Genomic DNA, 24,093 nt, shown 5'->3' with positions numbered 1-24,093 from the left:
AGGACACAGTGTTCATACCCACTCCCCAGACCAGCTAAACTTCACAAACTGAAAATTTGGAACACTGCAGCAATTGCTTCTGTGACTACACACATGCTAAAACATGTACAGTAAGATGGAAAATTATCATATACGCTTTGTGCTAAACTATGACGAAGTGAAAAACCAACATAAATAAAGCACAAGTTTTGAATAAAATTTTTCTTCAAATTTTTCTTCAAAATTTGTGCTTTATTTACGTTGGTTTTTCACTTTAATCATGTACAGTAAGAATTTGAATGCAGGTGTCATATATGGTTCAGGCACTAGGAAGAGAGCACATAGAACATCTTTAAAATTATTTAAGTATGTAAAAAAAATCTTTTTGGTACCATTTTAACATTTTGAAATATACACGTTTGAAACCTTTCATTCTTTTTGAATCACCGTGTTTAACTAACATGAAAGATAAAACATATAAGACAAAATATACAGAACTGAAGAACATTATTGCCCATTTAATAGTGCAAAGAAATTGTTCAAGATGGCAACTGTAAAATTCAACCATGATTTTACTACAGGCTTACCATTTGGGATATCACCAAGTCTTGTAATTTTTTCTTTCTTAGGAGTAGAAATCACTGCACCTGCGGCTTTCAATGCTCTTCTTTTGTAAACTGTTTGCAACACTAAATGTTTACAACAGAAAAAATTGGACAGAATCAATATTACATTCAATGATTCATAAAATATTTTTTCTAGCATAAAAAGCCTGACAGTTTGAGGGAGGAGGAGTAAAGATGTATCATTTTTTGAAAAATACTACTGCTTTTATTATTAAGGCATGAGCAAAACAAAAATAGTTATTTTTATATTTTTAACATGTTAAACATTTGGGATGACAAAAAAAAAAAAAAAAAAACACATACACACAAAAAGAGAGACTGAAATCAGTATCTAATGCATTAAAGATACACACATACATACATACAAAAAAAAAACATTGTTCATCTGAAAAGAAGAGATTATTTCTAATGTTAGTCTACCATTTTGCAACTGAGGGTTCAAAGGAAGGGGGGAAAAGCAATGATTGAAATGTGCATAGCTGTTTATTTCTTTTTGAAATGGAGCCAGGAACAAGAGAGTTTTCTATTAAAAAGAAAAAAAAAATCTCGGTCAGTTTCAAACCATTTTATTACCATTTTATTCATAGGAGATAGATTCCACGTGATTTGGAAAGACTATCTTTTTAGCAAAATTCATATTTGACGTGATTTTCATAAAAAAGTAATCAACACGTTTTTTCGATAAGAAGAAAAAAAAATTCTGTAAATTTCTTACGAAATAAACTGATGTTCATAATGTCTTTGATACACAGTTTTATATCTTTTACTTTGCAAAACTTTCATTTTAAATTCTATCTGAGACTAAAACTATAGTTTTTGAATTTGAACTTTTTGTATTCAAACTATCTACAACGCTAATTTGTCTATAACGATATTTTTTCTCGGTCCCCAGAGTATCGTTATAGACAGGTTTGACTGTAGAAACTTTTTCCAGAAAATATTTTTATTTTCTAATTGAAAATTCCTTGTTTTATTAAATTTACATTATTTTTCGAAAATTAAGAGTTCATTATCAGCTTAGTTAACCGAAACCTCGGTTAATCGAAGCTCGAATGATCGAGGTTCTACTGCCCTTAGATTATATCTTTTTTTTTTTTCAGAATTTAAACCATAAACTAAAACTAGTACGTTGTGGCCATCACGAAACTTTTTTCTATATTTTTCTTTTTTTTTCTGATCCCTCCCCATGCTTGACGAGGAAGAAATATTCCCAACAAAAACAAAATTACACATGCAAAAACTTGATGACCATCCCAATGTCTGAATTATTACAAAAGCAAAGAGCGAAAATTGAAAGTTATTTTAAAAGCCTTGCTTGAATTAATTACAAATATTTTATTTGTTAACAAACATAAGATGGCAACAGTTAAAAATTTTAAATCATTGAGATAATATTTCCGATCATTTCCATGCAATTAAAATCACGAGAAATACGCAGACGACAATCTATTACGATTTATCTTTCTTATTGTTGCATTAATAAAGCTATTTTTATTCGAAAAAAAAAATCAACACCTCTTGCAGCGATTGGCGTCAAAATTGAACCAAAGCCTGTTTACATATGGATTCACATATATTCCAAATTTCAACCAGAACGTAGCATTACTTCTTGAGCGAGGGCACTCACAATAGAAAAAAAGAACGGGCGATTGCGCTATCCCCTTTTTAGCTGTTGACACCAAAATAAAATCAGCTCTTATACCCACTAAGGGCTACTTGCTGATAAATTTTTCTTTCATTCCGTTCATTATTTCTTGAGATACAGCAGTCACAATTGAGGACAAAAAGCGTTCTATAGCTCAGCCCCCGTTTGAGTTATTGACACCAAAATTGAATCAGCACCTGTTCCTGTTACTGGCAACATATGGACCAAATTTTGTTTGATTCCGCCAGTTACTTCCTGAGGAATAGCAAGCACGCGCAACTCAAAAAACGTCCCATTGCTCCATCCCCCTTGGAGGAATTCGCGCCAAAAACCAATGGGCACAAGTTCACATAGTGGCACATATGTGTACCAAATTTCGTTTGATTTCATGCGGTAGTTTTTGCTGTAGAGCAACCACAAAAAACTGGTCACACACAGACGTGACACACATACACACACACATACACACAGACAGACATTTTCCAAAAATAGTCGAAATGGACTCAATACACCTCAAAACTTTCGAATCCGTCAAAATTCGAAATTCGAAAATTTGCACGAATCCAATACTTTCTTCTATATATTAGATATAGAAGAAAGTAAAGAGAGGGGGGGGGGCAGAATGGCACATTCTACACAGACAAAAATAATTCAATTTCATTTTAAAACAATAATAAATCACAATTTGATTAGATGTTAAAACTTACAAGCATTTAATTGCTCAGGATCTGCTATGGGTGGTTTGGTCGGAGGAACCAAGTTCGTAACTGCCAGTGTCTTACCAGGAAGAACCGCTTTCTGTAAAGTCTAAAAAATAAAAGGACATTGGTACAATTAAAAACAACAGACGAATGCATCTAAGTAATTTTTCAGGAGTCTGGTTATCAAAAGCAACTTAAGTCAGAAGACTTTACATTCAAAAGTTCACATGTTTCTTATATTGGAAAGGGATTTTTGGAATCCCAAAACATCGGTCTGAAATTCGATGCAAATTAGTGCATTTATAATATTGCTTTTCTTGTTGCTACAATATCTAAGATTGCCTGGTTGACTCAAGACTAAGAGATATGCTGGATTTGTTGAACTGGTCAACTGATATCTTGGCTCTACAGCACTGCTGTGATATGTTGAATTATGTTTGAGCTCTAAAACAGCTATCTGAATATAAAATAAATTTAAGTAATGAAAGTTTGAAAATTGCTATCTATTGAGAATACCATAGGATCAACCATGGCTTGTAAACTGATTAGGCTTTGCATCATTTTAATTTGAATGTTCGCCCTTTAGGGCACTGGCTTTGTAAGAGCATCTTTTTGTTGGCAAATAATTTAGTTTTATTAAAATTCGTCCAGTGTTTGTACATGTATCTATTGAAGAGATTTTAGTGTGCTATCTCAAAATCTACCACTCATTCAAATCTGATTTAAATTTGACTTCAATTTCTTTTTCTTTTTTTTTTTCAATGTATTAATGATGTTTGCCATCATTCTTCATATTTGCTTTCTAATTTGGTAAGTATTTTTTACCAGTTTATTTATTTATTTATTTATTACAATGATTCTTTAGTTTTTTTAATTTAACTAACACAGCAAAATTAAAATTTTATTAGCTATACTGTTACATTTTATTTGCTTAAATTGTGCACAATTTTGATGTTTGAACACTCATTTTAACACATAGGTAGTGAAAAAAAAAATGCTGATGTTTAGTAAAAATCCAGAGCTGTAGGTGTAAAAAATCAAATTTAAGGACTGAGTTTTCTTAAAATTTAAAGATATTTTAAATGAGAAATAGGTACAAATAAATAAGATATAAAATTTATTTCTCATTTATGGGAAAAAACCTTAAAAAGTAAACAACCTAAAAAAAGTAGTTGTTGATTAAGTTATAGTTGTAATTTTTAAATTAAAATATTAAAAATTTACTTTGTGATATAAGTAATAAATTATACTTTTCAATATCATCTGCAAAGATACTATTTTATTTCTACAAATGTTTTTTTTTTTTTTTAAATAACCCAAAATGTTCAACTAACTCTAACTCTTTTCCATTTGAAATATCCCTGGTTTCAACTAATACAAAACACAGGAGTTCCACGGCAGTTAAATGTGTTGTTAAAAAGTTTAATATTACTTACCGAAGTTTTATTCAGGCGTGCACTCATATATTTTTCCATCTAAAAAATATTACAGTTAATTTGAAAGTTGAATGAAGTTACATTGCATTTTAAACTGATAGAAATACATAGGTAAAATATACCTGCTCCTCATTTAGTTTTTTTTCTCGAGCAAGAATTCTTTGTTCTCTAGCAATGTCAGCTTCCTGAAAACAGAATAATTTCAAAAAACGTTCAAGAAACTTTTTCAGTTAAAAAGATTACATGATGAAAAAGACAACTAATGTTCAATTCTTAATGCATTTCTATTTAAAAAAAATACTGTATATCTGTAACTCAGGGAGAAAGTTTTAGGGATAAAACTCACCCCCTCCGAAACCCTTGATTTTAACACATATTGCTAATCATAATATGGTAGTTTATATACACATGAGGATAGTGTTATGACACCCAGAAGGTAATTTATAGCTGAGCTACAGCATACATACATTAAAAAAGACAGAAATAAAGAAATCTTTTGGATAGCAACTCTTGTGGACTATGTATAAAAAAAAACATATATATATATATATATATATATATATATATATATATATATATATATATATATATATATATATATATATATATATATATATATATATAATGAAACAAAATAAAAGAAAATTAGAAAATAATAAAATAAAATAAAATGGAGTAAACCACAAGCTCAATGTTGTGCAAAGCAGCCAAACAAAGAGCCAGGTAAATATTACAAAATGCAAACAATAAACACAAAACGGATTTACAAAACTAAACAAATAAGAATACTAGAACTAATAATAAGTCTAAGTTGATGAAGCCAGAATTCCACAGCAGTGGAACCTTCATCCTAAGGTCAACAGATCCAAAATTTTGTTTGCATTTTGTAATATATATATATATATATATATATATATATATATATATATATATATATATATATATATATATATATATATATATATATATATATATGTGTGTGTGTGTGTGTGTGTGTGTAGAAAATAAGTTGTCATTGTGATAGTCCTTCATTGTGCAACCCATTCACCTAGACTTCTTGTCAGCAGCTGTAAAGTCGGTATCATCTCTATTAGTCCTCTTTTACTTAATTCTTTAAGAGCTTTGATGTTAATATGTCATAATTTTTCATGAGAAACCTATTTGTAGCCGCAGATACATTTGCTTCAATGCTTTTGATTATTTTGAACATTATGGGACATCTAAGATTGAAAAAATTTATTTATGATTTCATGAAACTATGAGCAGATGATGAGCAGAGCACTTTAAATATGTTTTTTATCATTACATTATTTTTAAATATTGTTACAAATTCTGTAAATAGTAATTATTTTTGTGATTAATTTGTTGTAATCTGGCTAAATTTGGCGTTTGGGCCATTATCTTTCATCTAAAATTATCTTAGTGTAACCTGTAAATAGTTTCTTGTTATGAATACACAACCCCTTTACATTCGAAAAAAGCATATGGTCCATCCATTTTTGAATGGTAAGATTTGTGAATGGAATAAAAACAAAACACTTAGAAAGAAATAGAATTTTGTCGAACTTTCCATAGCAGTATAAAACACCATGCATCTTGTGAATGAGAGAGAGAGAGTTAGTTTGCTTTATAACTGTGGAGTCTTGTTTTCAGCCGCTGCACTTAGGGTTGGCAAGTTTCTGCCGAGGCGGTTAAAACCACTGGTAGAAACCGATTAAAACCGGCATGGCAAAAATCACTTTCTGCCACTTTGCGGCAGAAGCTGGCAAAAACTCACAAAATAAAAAATTAATTCTTGATATACAACAGAAAATGCATGGAAAAAATAATTGTTACCCAAAGTACTGTAAATATATTACAAAATTATCACAACTCAAAATCAAATGTTACATTGTTTGGACCCTGCAATTGCCTCTTAGAAAAGGTGGTTTCAAAAATCTAAACAGGTTCTCAATTTACTAGGCACAAATGAGAAGTTTTAGAATATTCTTAAAGCAGAAGAGCTAGCAGACAATGCATCGAGGAGCAAGCAATGTTCGTGAAACTTTCATCTATTGTATAACTGGTCCACCATGTAGTAACTGGGGTTGTGGTAAAAATTTGACTGGAAAAATAAGTTTTGAGAAATGGGGCCAATTTCTTTTGCAAAGCTGTGACATTATGTACAAAATTTAGACAAGTAAAATTCTGGCACTTTCTTCTTGAAGCACATGACATGATAATTTCAATCACGAACAATTTAGAAGAAGCGTATAAGTAAGCAAATTACAATCAGTAATGCCTGTTTAATTGTGTATTTCACTCCTCTTTCCTAAGTATCCCTGTATGATTTTTTATCCTTTGTTAAAAATGCTACAAGACTCTGCAATTGGAAAGTTCCCTTTCTGAACTAAATCAAGGGCACTAGCATGATATTTTATTTTTTTAAATAATGAAATGATGTTTAATTTTCTAGTTTACTTAAACAAATATTATTTACTAATTGCTTGAGTTATTAAAGACATTTTTAAGTTTTTGCCAGTTTCTGCCGGTTTTTACCAGTTATAACCAGTTTCTGTCACTGATATGGCAAAAACTAGTTTCTGCCGGCAGAAAGTCAACCCTGGTGCACTGGAAGTGTGTTTTACCCTTTGCGCTGTGTTTTTGCGTATTTTTGATGTAAATACGTATGTAAACGTTTAGTTTACGATGTTAATTGATATTTGCTTAATTGCTATGGTTAATCTAGCAATTGTTAACGATATTTCTTGTACATAGTTGTAAATAAAAGTCCTGTGTTTTTCTCAAGAACTGTGTCATCATTTAAAGAAAGTTTGAAGCTGCACTGAACTCGTAACAATATGATTTTAGTATGTTCTTTACATTAAGCTTTTTGGTTATGAAACTAAAGACATACCATGCGTCTAACTTGAGCTTCATCCATTAAAACTTTCCTGCGAGGATTTACTGAGGGCTAAAATAAATACAAAAAACCTTACTTTTTCATGAATATATAAACATGAAATAGCACAATAATAATGACAAATTTTTTTAAAACCTTGAAAGTGTTATAATTTGCTTAAAAACATTTCAATTAGAGAATCTTGGTTTGCTAGCACAGTAAATTTGAGTCACAACAAAACTAAAGGGAATTAAAAATTCTTTCGCAGTTAAGGAATTTTCGTTCTAACAGAATTTTGAGCTTACACAAACTAAGCCCACATCAAAAATTTAAAAAATTTAAGAAATTGTGCTTAAAAAAAAATTTCTAGTAATTTTATATTGAAACTGAGTAACTAATCAAATTAATAAAATATTATCAGCTTTCATACACAAAAAATAAGTTAAAAAATTAATAAATTATAAAGACGATGACACAAATATGGTTTTCTCCTTTTTTTGGGAAGAGGGGGGGGGGGATTAGGTTACAGAATATCTAAGTATGGCACATCTTGGAAATTGAGAGACAGCTTAAAAGACTTAGAAGGTTCATGATTCGCTAGTGTGAATGGGAGAAATATATCTACAGTACAACCTCGATATCTCAAATCTCTCGGGACGGAGGAAAAATTCGAGATATCGAGTTTTTGTTTTATCAAGGTTTTAAAATAATTACAGTAGTAACTCTCACAATTACACACACATATGATATATGCATTTATATATGTACTATGGGACCACTTTGAATTACGAAGTAGTCTTCAATATTTTACTAGATGTGAAATTTTATAATTCTTGAAAGTGCACAGGATGAGATTTTGAAATGAACAACAATTTCAATTTGGTTTTTTCACCTAAAAATTTAAAAATTTTAATTTTATCTTCTACCATTAACCCAACATTCAAAAAGTTTTCAGCAGTCATTTTGTAGGAGTCAAAAAAGCAAAATGATGAACATAAGGAATGCATTCTCCAATTTCGCTTGAAATCTGACAGACGAAAAATCGACCCCCTTTCCTCAAAGTGGACAACAAATGCACAAAGATTCTATACTCTGGGGGGAACCCAGCACCTCCCTCATACCAAAACTCCCCTATTATCTTGCCCCAATCCTCTATTCACAAAATTTCCAAGAAAAGGGATGAAAAGCGTTTAGCAATTGTCCCTGGAACTGGTTTTACGACAAAAATTGCCAAAGAAAAACGACAATTGAAACTTGCTTCTGTGCAAAAATTTCGACATATCCATATCAAGGGTTTCGAAAAATAAATTTCAAGATAACTATGGAAAATACATAGGATTTTTATAGAAAATGCTGGGGAATTTTTTTTTTTTTTTTTTTGAGGCATCAAGGGTTTCGAGATAAGGAGGTTCGAGATATCAAGGTTTGACTGTATATATTTTTCCATTCCTTAATTTAGGTACTATGCCTATTTCCTCCTTAAGACAGTTGATTTTGACCTCTTAAGAATATTTCTATAACTAAGCAACAAAAATAAGATACCTGTTGACCAATTAAAAATGCCATTGTAGCTCTGGAATTTATCATTTATTTATTTATTCATTTTCAATATTTCCAAGAATTTCCATGATGAGAAGCAAATTAAAATATTTTGCTATGATGGTATGTAGCTTAGCTATTAGAATAATTTGGAGTAAAATTTAAAAAGTATTTTGTAGCAAAATACTAAAAATGTTTCAAATGCTTCTCTTGATTATTTTTCCTATTGTAGAAGTTGTAAATCAAAAAGATTTGAAAATGAGGCGGTGAGAAGCAAAGGAATGTAAGTGGCAAAATTAAAAATTTTCAGATAACCAGTACAAATGGTAGGTGAACCTCTTCTCTGTCTCGGGGCAAGAGATTGTACTAGTAGCCCTGGTAGTTGCTGATAAACAGCATGATTTAGAAAAAAATTTCAATGAAAGCCTATCTAGGAGCTAATCTTTAAACGCTTTTTACTCAAAACTTGAAAATACAGTGAAACCTGTATAAGTTGACCACTCGCGGTGCACTACTTTAGCAGTCAACTTAAACAGTGGTCAACTTACAGAGGTTGATTTATATGATATGGGCTAATTCTGTGCCGGAAAAATGCGGTCAACTTAGACAGGTGGTCAACTTACAAGGGTGGCCAACTTCACAGGTTTTACTGTATCCACTTGCACCCCTTTACTTCTCACCGCCTCAAATGATAACTCTTTCATTAAAAATTGTATGTTTGTTATCCAAAATCCATGATCTTGCATGACATTCAGTAAGCAAGTTCTCTGCATTTAAAAAGTACTCAAAGTGAAACTCTTTAAAAAAATTTAATGAGTTCTTTAACCACAAAATCGAGTTTCATATATAAAAGAGTGTTTCCACTTTTAAACATTTCCATTAACTAAGTGAGCTTAGTAGAATCATATACAGTAGCATAGTATGGTGCAATAATGAGAAAAGAAAAAATACCTCTTTGGTTGGCTTTTTCTTAACTTCTTTATTTGCAGCTTCTGTATGAGAAAGACAAGTAAAAAGTACATAAAATAAACTAAGCTTTCAATAAACTTTTAAAATAATAATAAATGGTCTCTAAACAGTTGTGATTATTTACCTTTTTTAACAGACTTTTTCTTATCAATAGGAGTTGGAGCAGATGGAACAGCTTTACTTTTTTCTTTTGTATTATCTTTTTTCTTTTCTGTTTGGCCTAAAACAAATTGTAATTGAGAGAACAAATTGAAGATAAAATCTACAATTCAATGCAAACTTCCCCCAAAATAAAGGACTTACTTTATCCCCTCCACTGGAATTTATTTTAACCACTAATTTTTGATTGACTAACATCAAACCCTTTTGTTAAAGTTTCAAAAATCATTTCTCAAATCACAAAATTTGATGAAAGGGATTCCCAATCACAAGTACACTTTGATTAAAACTTTTAAAACTACTCATTTACCACAGAGAATACCATAAGGCTTACAAAAGTAGTACAGTTGAAGCTGTCCATCTCAAAAAACTGCATATCTCGAAATTTTTAATTTCCCAGCAATCTCAATTAATTTTTCATGCTTTTTCTCTGCTCTTCTCAAATACCTCATGTGCAAAACCTATATTTCTTGAAGTTCAAAATTCGCTTCTACAGAAATTTGAAGTACAACCTTGTTTTCTTTTCACTGTTTAAAAAGCAAAAGTAGGCAGGAGGTTAGCCCTAAAATGAGAAATAATGGAGGAAAATCACACCCAGCTTTGGTCGCAGGGCCGGATTTTCAAGTGTGGAGGCCCCGGGGCAACGAAGGAGTGGAGGCCCCTAATCAGGGTTCGAAACGATCATCAAATTTTCGAAAATATCCGATACTTTGATATATATCCGACATTTTAGACCTGTGAAAGTTAGGATATTTTGTAAAAATTTTATTTTGGGGGCCCCTTTGTTGTGGAGGCCCAGGGGCAGTAGCCCCGCCTGCCCTCCCCCAAATCCGTGGGGGAGAGGTGGAGAGGAGGGACAGATAGGATGCAATAAATGCAAGGTGCAAACACTGACTGGCCCATAATACTACGAGGGGAAAGAGAGAAGAACAAGTTGACAAACTGGACACGTATGCTACTATTTCTCCTACAAAGCAAAAAAGGGTAGCTGAAAGATTAGGTGGCAGGTAATAGAAGGAAGAATCAAAATCAGAATTTACAGCGAATGCAAAATTGAAAAGAATTGTAGATGAAAAAAAAAAAAAACTGTCAATCATCAAACTTTGTTAGCAGATTTTATTCATTGAGGTATGTATTGTGGTATTGCATTAAATCAATACAACTTTTTCAGTAAGTTACCGCCAGGACAAAAATTCCTAGCCTTTTTAGCTTCAGTAAAAATCATTCAAGTTAAGTAGATTGATTTTTTACTTTTCTCTCGATTACATTATCAAAACGAAAATCCCGTCATGTTGCGAATCAAGTTGAACTGCTGAAGAATGAAGATGTATGAAGGCACAAAAATGTAATTTCTGTTAATTTTTCAGTTATTAACTTTCGTTTAATCTGATGCTCGTATAAATTTGAAATTAGGTTTCATGCACGAAAATTAGCTTTAATTTTAATATTTTAGGTGATTTTTATGATAAAATAAGATCGTTTCTATATATCGAAATTTCTATATATCGAATTTTTTTCCGGCAATTTGCTACTTCAATGTATGGAGGTCCGACTGTATTGGCTCTAAAAGTTGCATACCATACATAAAATATTTACAAAAGTAAATAGATGAATCTCCAAATACCTTACAAAGATGTTCAGCAACAAGTTGAAAGATTCTTACCTAATGCCTTTTCATTGGGAGCAGTGAGGAACTTCATTAGTTTGCTAATCATAGTTTTCTGATCATTGCCTGAATATTCAATGCAAAGAAGATCAAGATATTCTCTGAGAGTATTTTGAGCCAATCTAGAAAGAGTATGATTCAAGCTTGTCACAACTGCCAACTCATAAATATCAAGGCTTAAACACATAAACCAACAGCATATTAGAAAAAAAAAATCGTAAAATCATATAAAATATACATAAACACATAAGCACAGTTCGTATAATAATAATAATAAAAGACTTTTAAGCAAGATAGTTTTTTGCACTATTAAAGCAGAGGTGCCCCCCCCCCCCCAAGAGCAAAGGTGCATCCCCTTAGTATCACAAAATGAAAATACCCCTCAAAACCCCTAAAAGATTTTTAATGCCGCAGTCTGCGAAATGACTCTCCCCCCCCCCCTAGGTGGGCACCCCTGATTGAAGAACAGAAAAAGATACAATTAATATTTTAAAACTTAAAGAAAACTACTAAGTTATGATAGAGTTTTCAATTGATTTAAAAGAAATAAATACATATTCTTTTCCTCAGAAACAGAATGATTGAAAACATAGGATAAGGTACAGTTGGACCTCGATTTAACGAATTCATCGAGACCAAAACTTTTATACGTTAAATCGGGGTGGGGGTTATTCCTTATATCGGGGTACAAAAAAAATTATACTAGTCTTATCTGAAAGCCATAATAAGTAACTGCATAAAAATAGCCACAGTTAGAAAGTATACACTTTTTATTCAGCATTCCGAGACTTATTACACACTAGTTAATTTGAAATTTCAAAGTACTAACAAATAGGTGTTTGACAATTTCTTTGATACTCAACTCGAAATAATTCTCTTTTGACTCTATGGAGAGAAAGAAATACTGTGTCATTTGTAGCTTGCTGCAGGAGATAATTATTTTACAGTTTCCAGGCCATGTAAAGCATTAGAAAAAGTAACAGTTTTAAGGGGAGTTTCATTATCGCTTTCTGTATCAGAATCGCTATTCATTGGTGCCCCCTCACCCATCAATCATTGCTGATTCCAAGAAAAGTCTTTTTCTGCTTTGGACAAGATGGATACATATATCATTTGGAAAACAATCCAGTATTTCCAAACTCAAGCTATCAAAAAAAAAAAATTTTTTTTGGCTGGTAAAAAAAATTCGTTAGTCCAGGGTTTATTATTCGGTAAATAGAGGTTTTTGCCTTCATTTTAGTCGGACAAAGCAAAGAATTCGCTAAATCGCAAAATTTGTTAAATAGAGGTTCGTTAAATCAGAATTTGACTGTATTTAAAAGGGGGGGGGGGGGAGAGTTATTTTCTAGTTGAAAAAAAAGGTAAATGATGTGATCATTCATTTTCACCATTGCTGAACATAAATTAAGAACTGATCACACAAGCACACCTGATGTCAATTGATCCTAAGTCCTCCAAAGTCAATTGATAAAGATCAAGTCTGGAGTAGGTAGAAATAAATATATCCAAGTAATAATATACTAATAGTATTTTAATAATTTTTCAGTGAAAACCTTGAAACACTTACATACAAATATAAATGTAAATATACAAAGTATAAATGTACATACAGTGACATTAAAAACTGCTTCTGATTCCATTCTTCAGATCCTTCTACAAACGGAAATCCTCCAAAAGCTAAAATATTTGGTTTTAAATTTGCAGCCTGAAAATAAAAAAAGGGAAAAAATAAAAATTTACAAAATACAAAAAAGAACATAAACCTTCGACATATTTAATCTCATCTTACAATTGTAGATTGGGAATGTTAATATTTTAAAAGTGTTCTAGGTCTTAAGCAAACAAAAAAAAAAGAAAAAAAAAACTTTATAAAACAAAACTAAGAGTTTTCAAATGAAGAGGTACTTCCCCATTCACATTTGCCAACTAAAACTAAAAGAGATCCTTTCAAAAATGTCAAACATAATTTCCAGTACATTTTATAATCAAAACTGATGATTTTTAATGAATGTGAAGAATAATATTTAACATTTTTTTTAATGAAAATACAGAAATAAAAAATTTAGAGAAATTAAAACACAACATAAATATGAGTTAGATGAGACATAACTTATGAATGAACACATACAAAATACATTACAGAGAATGTCTTATAGTCCAGGATCTGACAGCACTTCTGTAGGAAAGTTCGAGTAGGGAGAATTTCTTTTCAAAAATGTTTAGTAGGTGTCCTAGAAAGTATTTTGGACTCGGGTGGACATCCGCTACCTGGTCTATGACGTCATCAAAGATGGCGGCCGCTGGCTCTCATAAATGCTTAGTACTTCGATAGGAAGAATGAGTACGGAGAATTTTTCTTCAGAAATGTTTAGTAGGTGTCCTAAAAAGTATTTGGAGCTTATGCGGACATCTGCCATTTCGTACATTTTTTAGCTATGACGTCATCAAAGATGGCGGGCGCGAGCTTTCGTCCCCATATAAGCCCAAATTTATGTTAATACTTAACCAACAAAAATGAAAATTTGGCCAGTAAGTTACAATTAGTGTTTTTAAGGCAAATAACAATGTATTTTTACTGCTGCTATAGCTTAATAACTTTTTTTATTTTTTTGTTACACTAAAAAAATTATATTAAAAATTAATTTTTATAAAAGGGGTTGTTACAAGTTGGTTGCAAACCCGTACTATTACACTTACAGAAAGAGCAACAGGTTACTTCATTTGCTCTACAAGTACATTAAGATTTGGCACATTTCAAGCAATTACATGCTCCAATAAAATCAGTTGGAAATCTCTGTAAGTTCTTTTCTGGCATCAAATCATCATCTACCACTGCAAAACCAAAATCACAAGGATCTCAGTCAACAGCAACATTGTCAATACAATGTCATTGTAGGTATGTGTAAAAATACGATCTTAATAAGTGGCCCTTAGCACTTCTGCTAGTAGGCGGCAAGTTATCAGTGTCAATATTTTTCGCATGCTGATACAGCCATAACTTAAGTTCATCTAAAGATTTACAAAATGACCCTTTTCGCAGTACTTGCACTAAGTATTCCTCTGCAGATTTAAGGCTTTGCTCCACATAAATACAGTCAGACGATACGCCAAAACTCTCCAAATACTCCACAGATGCACAATGAAGAGCAGATTTTTTGGTACCAAATTTACTTGTATAATCTGATTCAGATAGTGCGTGGATGGCAGGAAGCAATGAATATAAGTTTTCACGTATTTTTCGGTGAATATCATTAACAGATAAGAATCGTATATTATCACCAACTCCAGTACGCACCCCAAAATTCCTGAACACAAAATCGTTGAAGAGTAAAATAGTGAAACAAAGCTAACACCATTATATCAGTGTCAGCGCTAACAATAATGACTTTAGTGAACCCACACAGGGATGAATGTTTTGAATGAATCAACATTCTGAAGTCAACTTCCTCTACTGTCAGACAGTTTAATTCTGGGTGATTTATCTGTTTTCCACTTTGCACAGATGTACAGTTAAATATTACATCATCCTCTTCATCACCATAAGAGGCACTAAAAGTGTGGTTGGTATTATGTGGTGTTTGAGTCAAAAAAGCTGTCACTGTATCAGCAATGAACTTTTGCAACATCAGTTTGTTTCTTGAAGATCCCCAAAAGCTGCTGAGTTGGACAGGCAATGGAATATCTTCTGAGATTTTCACTACATCTATAACGATGCTGCTACCTTGTCTTTGCACCCTTTCAGACTTTTTAGGAAAAAATTTGCGTCAAAAATGTAATCTACTCTTCCACAGTTCTTGGTGATGCTCCCGATGTATGACGAAAAAAGCTGAAACAGCTCCACCAAAGGTTTTATTTTCATTTGTCATAACTTTTCGTACAGAGTTCATGACGTTGACTATAAAACAGGTTTTATCGTCAGACTTGAACCAGGTATCATTACTGGTGCTACCATAAGATGTTTCCAGCTCTTTTAACAATGCACTTTTTTGTGGTTTTACCATTAGCCCTTGGTCACTGGACAATGAACAGTTTTCCGATAGCTCATGACGAAAGAGAGCTTGCATGTCATACGAATGAGCCTGAGTTATTTGTATCATTCGGTGAGATGACATGTTCGATATCTTTTTGGTAACTTTCCTTGTAGCACCTATGCTTTGCGCTTTGGTGCAATGAAATGGTGGCAACATGGCTTCATGGATGGTGCTTGATATTCTTAATGTTTTGTCCTTCCATCGTGTTTTCCGCAATGTACAATACATCTCTTCGCCGGTCTTAAATAATTTTAATATTTTTTCCTTTGTATCCTGGGAAACCAGTGCTTTTGTTAGCCAATTGTGCAATGGATTAGGAAGTATATGCATATCAAACGGATTACCTTCTTGTAATATATATTTGAACATTGAGACAACCTTTGCATCTATATTCTGAGTTTTCTTCTACGAAAATTCATGGTGAAAGTTCAAACCTTCGACAAAAGCCACAGAGTCTGCTACCTCTCGAAATAGATTTGATATCATCAAACGTTCATGATGCTTTATTTCCCATTCTGCTACAAAATCTTTCTGTTTAGTTCACACTAAGATGTCAGATGAGCTTTTTTGGGATCTATTAATGGTTTGTTCTAATGCCATATCCACAGCAACAGCTGAAACTTTATGATCATATCGTTTAACAACATTTTTCCCCTTCATGAACATTTCATGCACCTCTGGGGCTGTCTTGGTTAGTCTCCTCATGTCTTCTAAATACAGAGAAGACCATCACTGATAGTTGACACAGTCAAATGCGGCAAATACTGGTTGAAGTTTCTGCACTGTATCTGAATGTAATTCCCAAAGACTTTGTCTGTCTGAACGACTCAAATTTCTGAGAAGTTGGACGTTTCAAAAAATTGTCCCAGTACAAAAATTGCTCTGGCATTTTCCTTCCTCGGCTGACAAACCTCTGAAAGTCCGAGAAGAGTTTTTCCACGTTACCATCTACATCTATACGATCCGATTTTTTTCCCATGCCAGAGAAAAATTCTGCTGAATGTTTTGTAAGTTTTCAAACTCTGTAGCGTAGGACTCAATGGAACGTTCTTCCAAAAAAGATTTCACCTTCAATCTGAACATAGTTTCCTCCCAACAAGAACATTAGTCCTGGATCTGGTTGGAAAGTATGAGTAGGGAGATTTTTTTTTTCAAAAATGCTTAGTAGGTGTCCTAGAAAGTATTTTGGACTCGAGTGGACAACCGCCACCTGGTCACTTCTTCTGCTATGACGTCATCAAAGATGGTGGCAGCTCGATCACATAAATGTTCATACTTATTTTAATACTTGACTTCATCATCTCAAAAACCACCCTCTGTCGCACTCATAACACATCATATAGTTCAATGACTGCCAACTTACTACTTCGAAGAATAACAACGCGCTCGAATATTATGTCTGCGCCGCCTATCGTGGCGCGCCTAAGTGGAGCGACTAATAAACATTCTGATTGATTAGTCACACCAGGTGAAAATGGCAAATAAATATTTTTTTACGTAAATAGTTTTTGAGCATAATTTTATACGGTTATTCAACGATTGACAGTTAGAAAAATAATTTTAAAGAATGAATTTTCAAAAAGGAAAATAAATAAAAAACAATAAAATAAACTGTTTTAAAACTACTTTTTCGGGAAAGCTTTAACACTGTAACTTAAAAGTGAACTAGTTAATATAAATTAGTATAAAAATGTGCAAGAATCACGCAAAAAAGTCAAGTATTAATATAAATATGAGCATTTATGTGATCGAGATGCCGCCATCTTTGATGACGTCATAGCAGGAGAAGTGACCAGGTGGCGGATGTCCACCCGAGTCCAAAATACTTTCTAGGACACCTACTAAGCATTTTTGAAAAAAAATTCTCCCTACTCAAACTTTCCTACAGAAATGCTGTCAGATCCAGGACTATTACATACAAAAACAATTTAGAAAAAGAATAAGGCGAAAACTCACTTAACTTTAAGAGATTCGTAAATTTAAATTTACCTTTTCAAATGCACCAAACAATAAAATATGAAGCCTTTGGAGAACATTAACACTTGCATTTTTCATTCGTTCATTGACTACAAAAAAAAAAAAAGAATCCATAAATATTAGTTATCAAGCCTTAAAAAGAAAAATTACATTTACCTTTCACTCATTAAAAAAAAAATAAAACAGCAGATAAAACGTAAACAAAAATAAAATTGTTTTTTAATTTTTTATTTCCGAGTAAAGATCTAAATTAGGAGTATTACGGGTCGGATATTCACTCAGATATTTTCAGTTTCTTCCAATTTTTTTCCATAAAAACATGAACTTTTCACTTTCAACAACAATAAACTAATCAGCTAGAAACCAGCTTCGAATCTGCTCAAAACATTTCAATTCCATGGATCAATTCCTATGATTAACTCAAACATGGTGTGTACTTTTAATGTAATGTACGAACACACAAAATAGATTGTCAGTTCAGTCAGTTTGTAGGGATGAACTAGGTACATTTTTGATATTCGTTACAACTGTGTAGATATTGAAAATTAAGATCTTTTTAAAACTGTGCAGACAAGAACAGGCTACCTGAGAACCAAGGTGGACCCCATTTGTCAGTTTCATCACCAAACCCCTAACATGCCTTATCCTCTACAATCTATTCCAATTCTGAATCCCCACCCTGAGGGAGAAGTATGTTAAATAACAAGTTTGAAGGGGGGGGAGGAATAATTATTTAAATTTGAAAAAAAAAATTACTACTATGGAGACTGTTTTGTACAACTTTGGCAAATAATAACAATAATTTAATAGGAAAGATCATAATAGTAATGATAAATAAGTAAATAAAATAATGTACAAAGAGAAGAATCAAAATAAATAAATAAATAAAAATTGATGAATCCAGGCTTTTTTAACATGCAAACTAATGTGTATTTTAAACATTAGAATACATTTGAGCTAGCAATCTTAGGTATATAATTAGGTTTCTAAAACTGCAAATGCTAATTATAATGTAGGAACTTCGGAGCTATTTTCTGCAGTAAAATGTGATCATAGATTACTCCCAACTAATGAAATTTCAAGTCAGATATCAAAGAAAAATTTTTTTTACAAGCTCAAGAAACGAATCATGCTTGTGTATGTGAAATGAAAACAGTTCAAACAAACATTTTTGCTGGATATTTTTGATACACCAAATGTTGAAAATTATCAGTCATGTTGGTCATGATTGTCACCCCAAGACTCTGCATCTTCTGATTCCTTCAGAGTTGTAAATCTGATACTCCAAATCAAATTTTTTATAACTTTTAAATAAATAAATAGAGACAATTTTGAAATAGAACCAAGCTTTTCCATTTTAACGCAAAGAAAACATACCCAAGGAGTTACAGGGTTGCCTAGTTTTAAATTCCTATTCAGTGTTTCAGGCTCCATGTACTATGTATGGTATTAGTGACCTTTTCTCCAGTGATTTAATATCTCATGTTTTAATTGTTATTTAAACAAGGTGAAAAAACATTAAATACTTACTTTTTGGAAACATTCGTAGAGGTTTACCCAAGCGAATGACCCTCTTAGTAGGAGTCTTTTTTTCAGTTTCACCTAGAAAAAATATTAGTACTTAATGATTACTTTAAACCAGTTTGCATAAAATACAACAATAACATAAATAAAGATACACATTTAAAAGCTTACAATGGTTTCTAAGTGACTGATATTTTTACTGCAAAAACTATAACTGATTGAGCAACAAGATTCGGCAAACGAAAACGTATATGAACATCAGAAGCAAGGACTGAAGAAAGCAAAACAAAATCAAGAGCAAATGAGAAATTCTGTTGTTATTTCATATTTATGAGTAAAAATTTGTTTAACAAAATCAGAATATTACAGGTTATCATTCTTATTAGAGTAGGAAGTACTATCAAACCATTAAATAGGGAGCAGCACAGCTTAGATGATCAACAAAACTAGAAAATACCTAAGCAACAATTATACAAAAATATCAACTCCACTGGTTTAATATGGATAAGGTTGATCTGAAATAAACATGTGTACCTTCTAAATCCAATAATCAAACAAAAAGGCAATAATTTTTCTCAGAACTAGGGCACTCCAATTTTCAAGGAAGCATTGCAGATCTATACTTGACTGCAAGCTTACTTAACAATGGAGAAATGAGCTGAGGCAGAGCAAAGGAAATAGTTCCTAGCGCTTTGTCTGATATTCGGGTGAAATTACGCTCTTCGCTTTAGAAATTGGATTAGTTAGTTAAACCCACGCATACATAACTCTTTTTTGTCATAATTTCTGTAAATAGTTAAATATTTTCCATTTTACCAGCGAAGCAGTGCAGAGCATTTATCTATTTGAATCTAACGCACCAGCCAATAGCAGCGCATACACAGGTGGCGATGTCCTCTTATTCGCTAGTAAATGTGACGTTTTTCCTGTTAACTCGTTTTTTCTTCCGCATGTCATGACGTCATAGTCAACTTAAGCTGCAAGCAAGTATAGGGAAATTTTAAAAGAAATAAGAAACGTTTTTTCATATACTACACCATGTCTTTCTTAAATTTAATTTTCACTTCAAATCATCTGTTTGTATTACATTTAAATCTGATTTAGATTTTTTTACATGCAATCCCCATATAAGAAAATAGATTGCTAAATAAAAACAGCTAGACTCAGAACACTACTTACTTTGTACAGCACTGGATTCAGTGGTCAAATTCTCTTGTTCACTCATCTGCAAAAGAAAACAGTATTGTACATCAATTTATGTCAGTTATTCAAAAATCTTTTGCACAAAAGATCAGTTGTACTGAAAACTCAATGCACACAAAAATGATTTTGAATGAACATGCAACAAAGTTAAAATTTAAAATCTAATGAATGAATTGTGAAACTTCCAGTGTATCAGAATTTAATACCCGGTAAGCGTGCATAAAAATCATCGACTGCAACAATGCATCCATAGAGGATTCATCTCAATATTAACATATACCTGGGTCATTGAACTAGAAATACAAGAATTTCGTGATATTGTGCCAAAGTAGAGCAATACAGGGGTGCCCATCCCCACAAGTTCAATGGCGCAAATTCCCCCCCCCCTTTAAATTTTTCTCAACTTTAGCTCTCTTTTTTTTAATTTATTTACTTAAAAAAAAATTTTTTTAGTTCTCTTTTTTATTTTATTTACTTTTTTAAAAATATTTTTTCTTTGTTTATGTATTTATTTTTAATTATTATTATTATTATTATTAATATCATTTCATTATTAAAGTTCTCTACTATGCCAATGACATATACACACACAAACTAAATAAATAAATGAAATGAAATATAAACAGAATAAAATAAAATAAATAATTCAAATTAAAAAATAAATCAAGAAGTAAATTTAAATAAATAAATTTAAAAAATCCCCCCCCCCAAAAAAAAAAAATTTGATGGCGCAACTTGTGCCATAATCATTTTCTGTGAGCATCCCTGGAGCAATAAGGAGAGAATGATAGTAAGAATGGATCAACCAGGGCAGATTTAAGCATCAGGAAAGCAATCAACCATGACTTGAAGAGTGAGAAGACAAAACTTCTATCATATCAACTGTCTCAGAAACAATTTGATACTTATCAACAATCCAACATATAACACCACAACAGAGGTGTCTACCACGACAACTGAAAGGAACTGACTAAGCAGAGTTCTTATTGCACTTATTTTCATGTTTTCATGGCACTTATTTTCATGCCTGTACTCTTTCTAATACAATTAGTGGAGCTTGATTCTATCAACTTGAAACTACTGTCTGCAGAAATTAAATCCTATTAAATCCTAGGTGATTTGTCCGTTGTCCGCCTGCCTTTAAAACCTAGTCATCTACATGCAATGTAGACATGCCTTTGCTTCAATACTAGACAATGTCATCTAAATATTGAAACAAATTTTCTTTTCATTCAATACAAGCACGACCATAAAATTATGCATTTTCTTTTTACTTTAAACATCAGTGTATTAAAATAAGACTTTCAACCAGTAAATACCAAATCTGTGGCTCAAAATTTCAAATCTACTTTGCAAGAACAATTAGAAAAGTAACAAACTGTTCTCCCTAGGCATTTTTTTTTTCATGGATGACCCACCCTGCCTGTCCTTTTCCAGAAATAAACGTGTCCTTGCCGTGCCCTTTCTAGGGATAAAAACTTGCCTTTTTTATACATAAAAAAAACACCCTGCCTTTTGAGAAAAAGAAGCCCTTCTGATATTTCTCCCCCCCCCCCCTTAATTATGACAGGTCTGGTGCTGCAAAAGGAGACTAACCTTTTCACAGAACTCTGACCCTGACAAGGCCACAGGATGACCATTCTAGCAGAAAAATTATTATATTAATATTCACCATATAAGTAAGCAAAAAAGTATTTTTTCCCCTCAGATTTTTGAAAAATACACTTTTAACACAACTAAAAAAAATGGTTTTTATGACCTTGAAATATTGATATCTTATAACCTTGCAAAATAACATATCATAATAAAGCCTATTCCAAGATCTTTAAAATAATTCCATCTCATAAAAACACTCCAGATCTCATAAGAACTGAGAAAAAGGCTTGGTAAGATCCAGAACTTCCACTTTTGCGATTTTTCGAATTTTAGGGGAGCTTACAAAAAAAAAAAAAAAAATCTATCAACACATGGGTGTAGAAAAAAACCAAAAAATCTATTTTATTAGAAAAACTAGACATGAATCTAAAAGGTGCATTTTGTTTGTTCATTTGACATGGAATGAAATACATATTTTTGAACTACATTATACTATTTATATTGGTGTGTCTCAAAAATGAAACAAACTTTTTCTGGTTACTAAAAGTGTTTCTTATCAATGGAATGAAGAAAAACGAAAATCAAAACATCCCTTTTTGAGAAAAAGCATCTTCAAAATGAGCCAAAATTAACAAATTGAATTTTTGTCTAGATTTTGAATCTGGATAACTCAGCAATTATTTGAGCTATTAAGGTACCATTTTCATACTTTAAGACAGGTTAGTAGGGTACAAATGAGGAAAGAATTAGCTTCTAAAAGCTTTTCTCTCACCAGATACACACTAATGAAGTAAAATCAAAATTTGCCCCAATGTTATTTTTAACCTGATATGGCAACAAATTGTGATAATGTCCCACGCATAAGTTTTTGTTTTGCAACTAGGCTGTTCTACCCCAAAGGTTTAGCAGAACCACCAAGTTTATGCTTAAGAACAGTAGTACCCAACCTACGGCCCGCGAGCTACACTAGCCTGCAAAGCTGATGTGTCTGGCCCATTGCTTAGTTTAATGTTACGTTACAAATCAAAAAGAAAAATAAATGACAGTTAAAAATTTGGAGCCAAATAGTCAGAAATTGGTTTCTGAAAAACAGATGCATTCAATAAAAGAATCATCAAAAAATTGATAACAACAGTTTTTAATTTTCCTTCCATTTCCATATTTTTCCATGTTATTTAGGAAAAGTAGCAAGAATCATTTCCTTGGTGGCCCTTGGATACAAAAAAGATTGGGTACCACTGCTTTAGACAAAATAAACTTCTATACTCTCAACACATAAAAATAGATAAGCAATAAGGAAGTAATTGCAGATTAATTACTGCTCAAAAATTTTTTTTGTATGATTATGAATTATTAAATACCTCTTTTTGACTTTCAGGAGCATCATCAGTATCTTCGTTATCAGAAAGGAAGGATACGTCTTCAACTGGGCTTTCTATTTTTTCAATGTTTTCAGTGTTCTTAGGTTGAAGATTCTCATCTTTAACCTTATCTGGACTTTTCATGATCTGAATAGATTTTTGAACATCTTTCTCGCCAATATCTTCCAATTGTTTTGACGTAAGATTAGTTTGCTTACTTTTTTTTGCACTTCCTTCAACATTTTTCTTATTTTTTTTTAAATCAATACTTTTGTTTGAAGTTGTTTCTATTACCTCCTTCTTTTTTTCTTTTTTCTTATTTTCAATCTTTTTCTTTTCTTCCTCTAATTTTTTCTTTTCTTCCTCCAATTTTTTCTTTTCTTCCTCTAATTCCTTCTGTTTCTCTAGTTTCTTTTTCTCTTCTAACTTCTTCTTGCCTCCTTGGTTTTTCTTTTCTTCTTCTTGTTTCCTCTTTTCCTCCTGTTTCTTCCTCTCCAATTTTTTTTGTTCACTTAGTTGTCTCCTCTCTGCATGTTCTTTTCGTTCCTCTTCAAATCTGCTTAATTCTTGTTTTTTCTTTTCTGCTAGCTTATTCCTTGTTTCAATCGTTTTCCTATCCTCAGCTGATTTTCCTTCCTTACCTTTATCAGGTTCTAAACATCAATAATGAGTTTAAAAATAACCAATTAATTAATACAAATAATAACATTAAACATCAAATCAGTGAACCACTTTCTTAAAACCAATCAAACTGATACCTTTTTTTTTTATTTTAATATCATAAGATGCTACAGAAATAT

At 31.9% G+C, this 24,093-nt stretch overlaps 1 protein-coding gene across 1 annotated transcript in view; it reads right to left on the bottom strand.

Moving 5' to 3' along the window:
• Positions 1 to 24,093, bottom strand: part of LOC129219439 (putative autophagy-related protein 11) — a 131,763-nt gene that overhangs the window by 23,759 nt on the left and 83,911 nt on the right. Inside the window, exons 12-24 of the mRNA XM_054853838.1 lie at positions 23,294 to 23,946; positions 20,313 to 20,358; positions 19,140 to 19,211; positions 17,622 to 17,698; positions 13,212 to 13,306; positions 11,599 to 11,723; positions 9,901 to 9,996; positions 9,759 to 9,799; positions 7,284 to 7,340; positions 4,510 to 4,572; positions 4,388 to 4,426; positions 2,958 to 3,057; positions 567 to 668 (exon numbers count right to left, since the gene is read on the bottom strand). Coding sequence (XP_054709813.1) covers positions 567 to 668; positions 2,958 to 3,057; positions 4,388 to 4,426; positions 4,510 to 4,572; positions 7,284 to 7,340; positions 9,759 to 9,799; positions 9,901 to 9,996; positions 11,599 to 11,723; positions 13,212 to 13,306; positions 17,622 to 17,698; positions 19,140 to 19,211; positions 20,313 to 20,358; positions 23,294 to 23,946 — 1,566 coding nt within the window. The remainder of the gene's footprint in view (positions 1 to 566; positions 669 to 2,957; positions 3,058 to 4,387; positions 4,427 to 4,509; positions 4,573 to 7,283; positions 7,341 to 9,758; positions 9,800 to 9,900; positions 9,997 to 11,598; positions 11,724 to 13,211; positions 13,307 to 17,621; positions 17,699 to 19,139; positions 19,212 to 20,312; positions 20,359 to 23,293; positions 23,947 to 24,093) is intronic.

This window comes from Uloborus diversus, chromosome 1 (assembly GCF_026930045.1).
Source record: "Uloborus diversus isolate 005 chromosome 1, Udiv.v.3.1, whole genome shotgun sequence".
Lineage (NCBI taxonomy): Eukaryota > Metazoa > Arthropoda > Arachnida > Araneae > Uloboridae > Uloborus > Uloborus diversus.
Note: the sequence above shows the minus strand (reverse complement) of the source record. Positions and strands in the feature narration are given on the sequence as shown.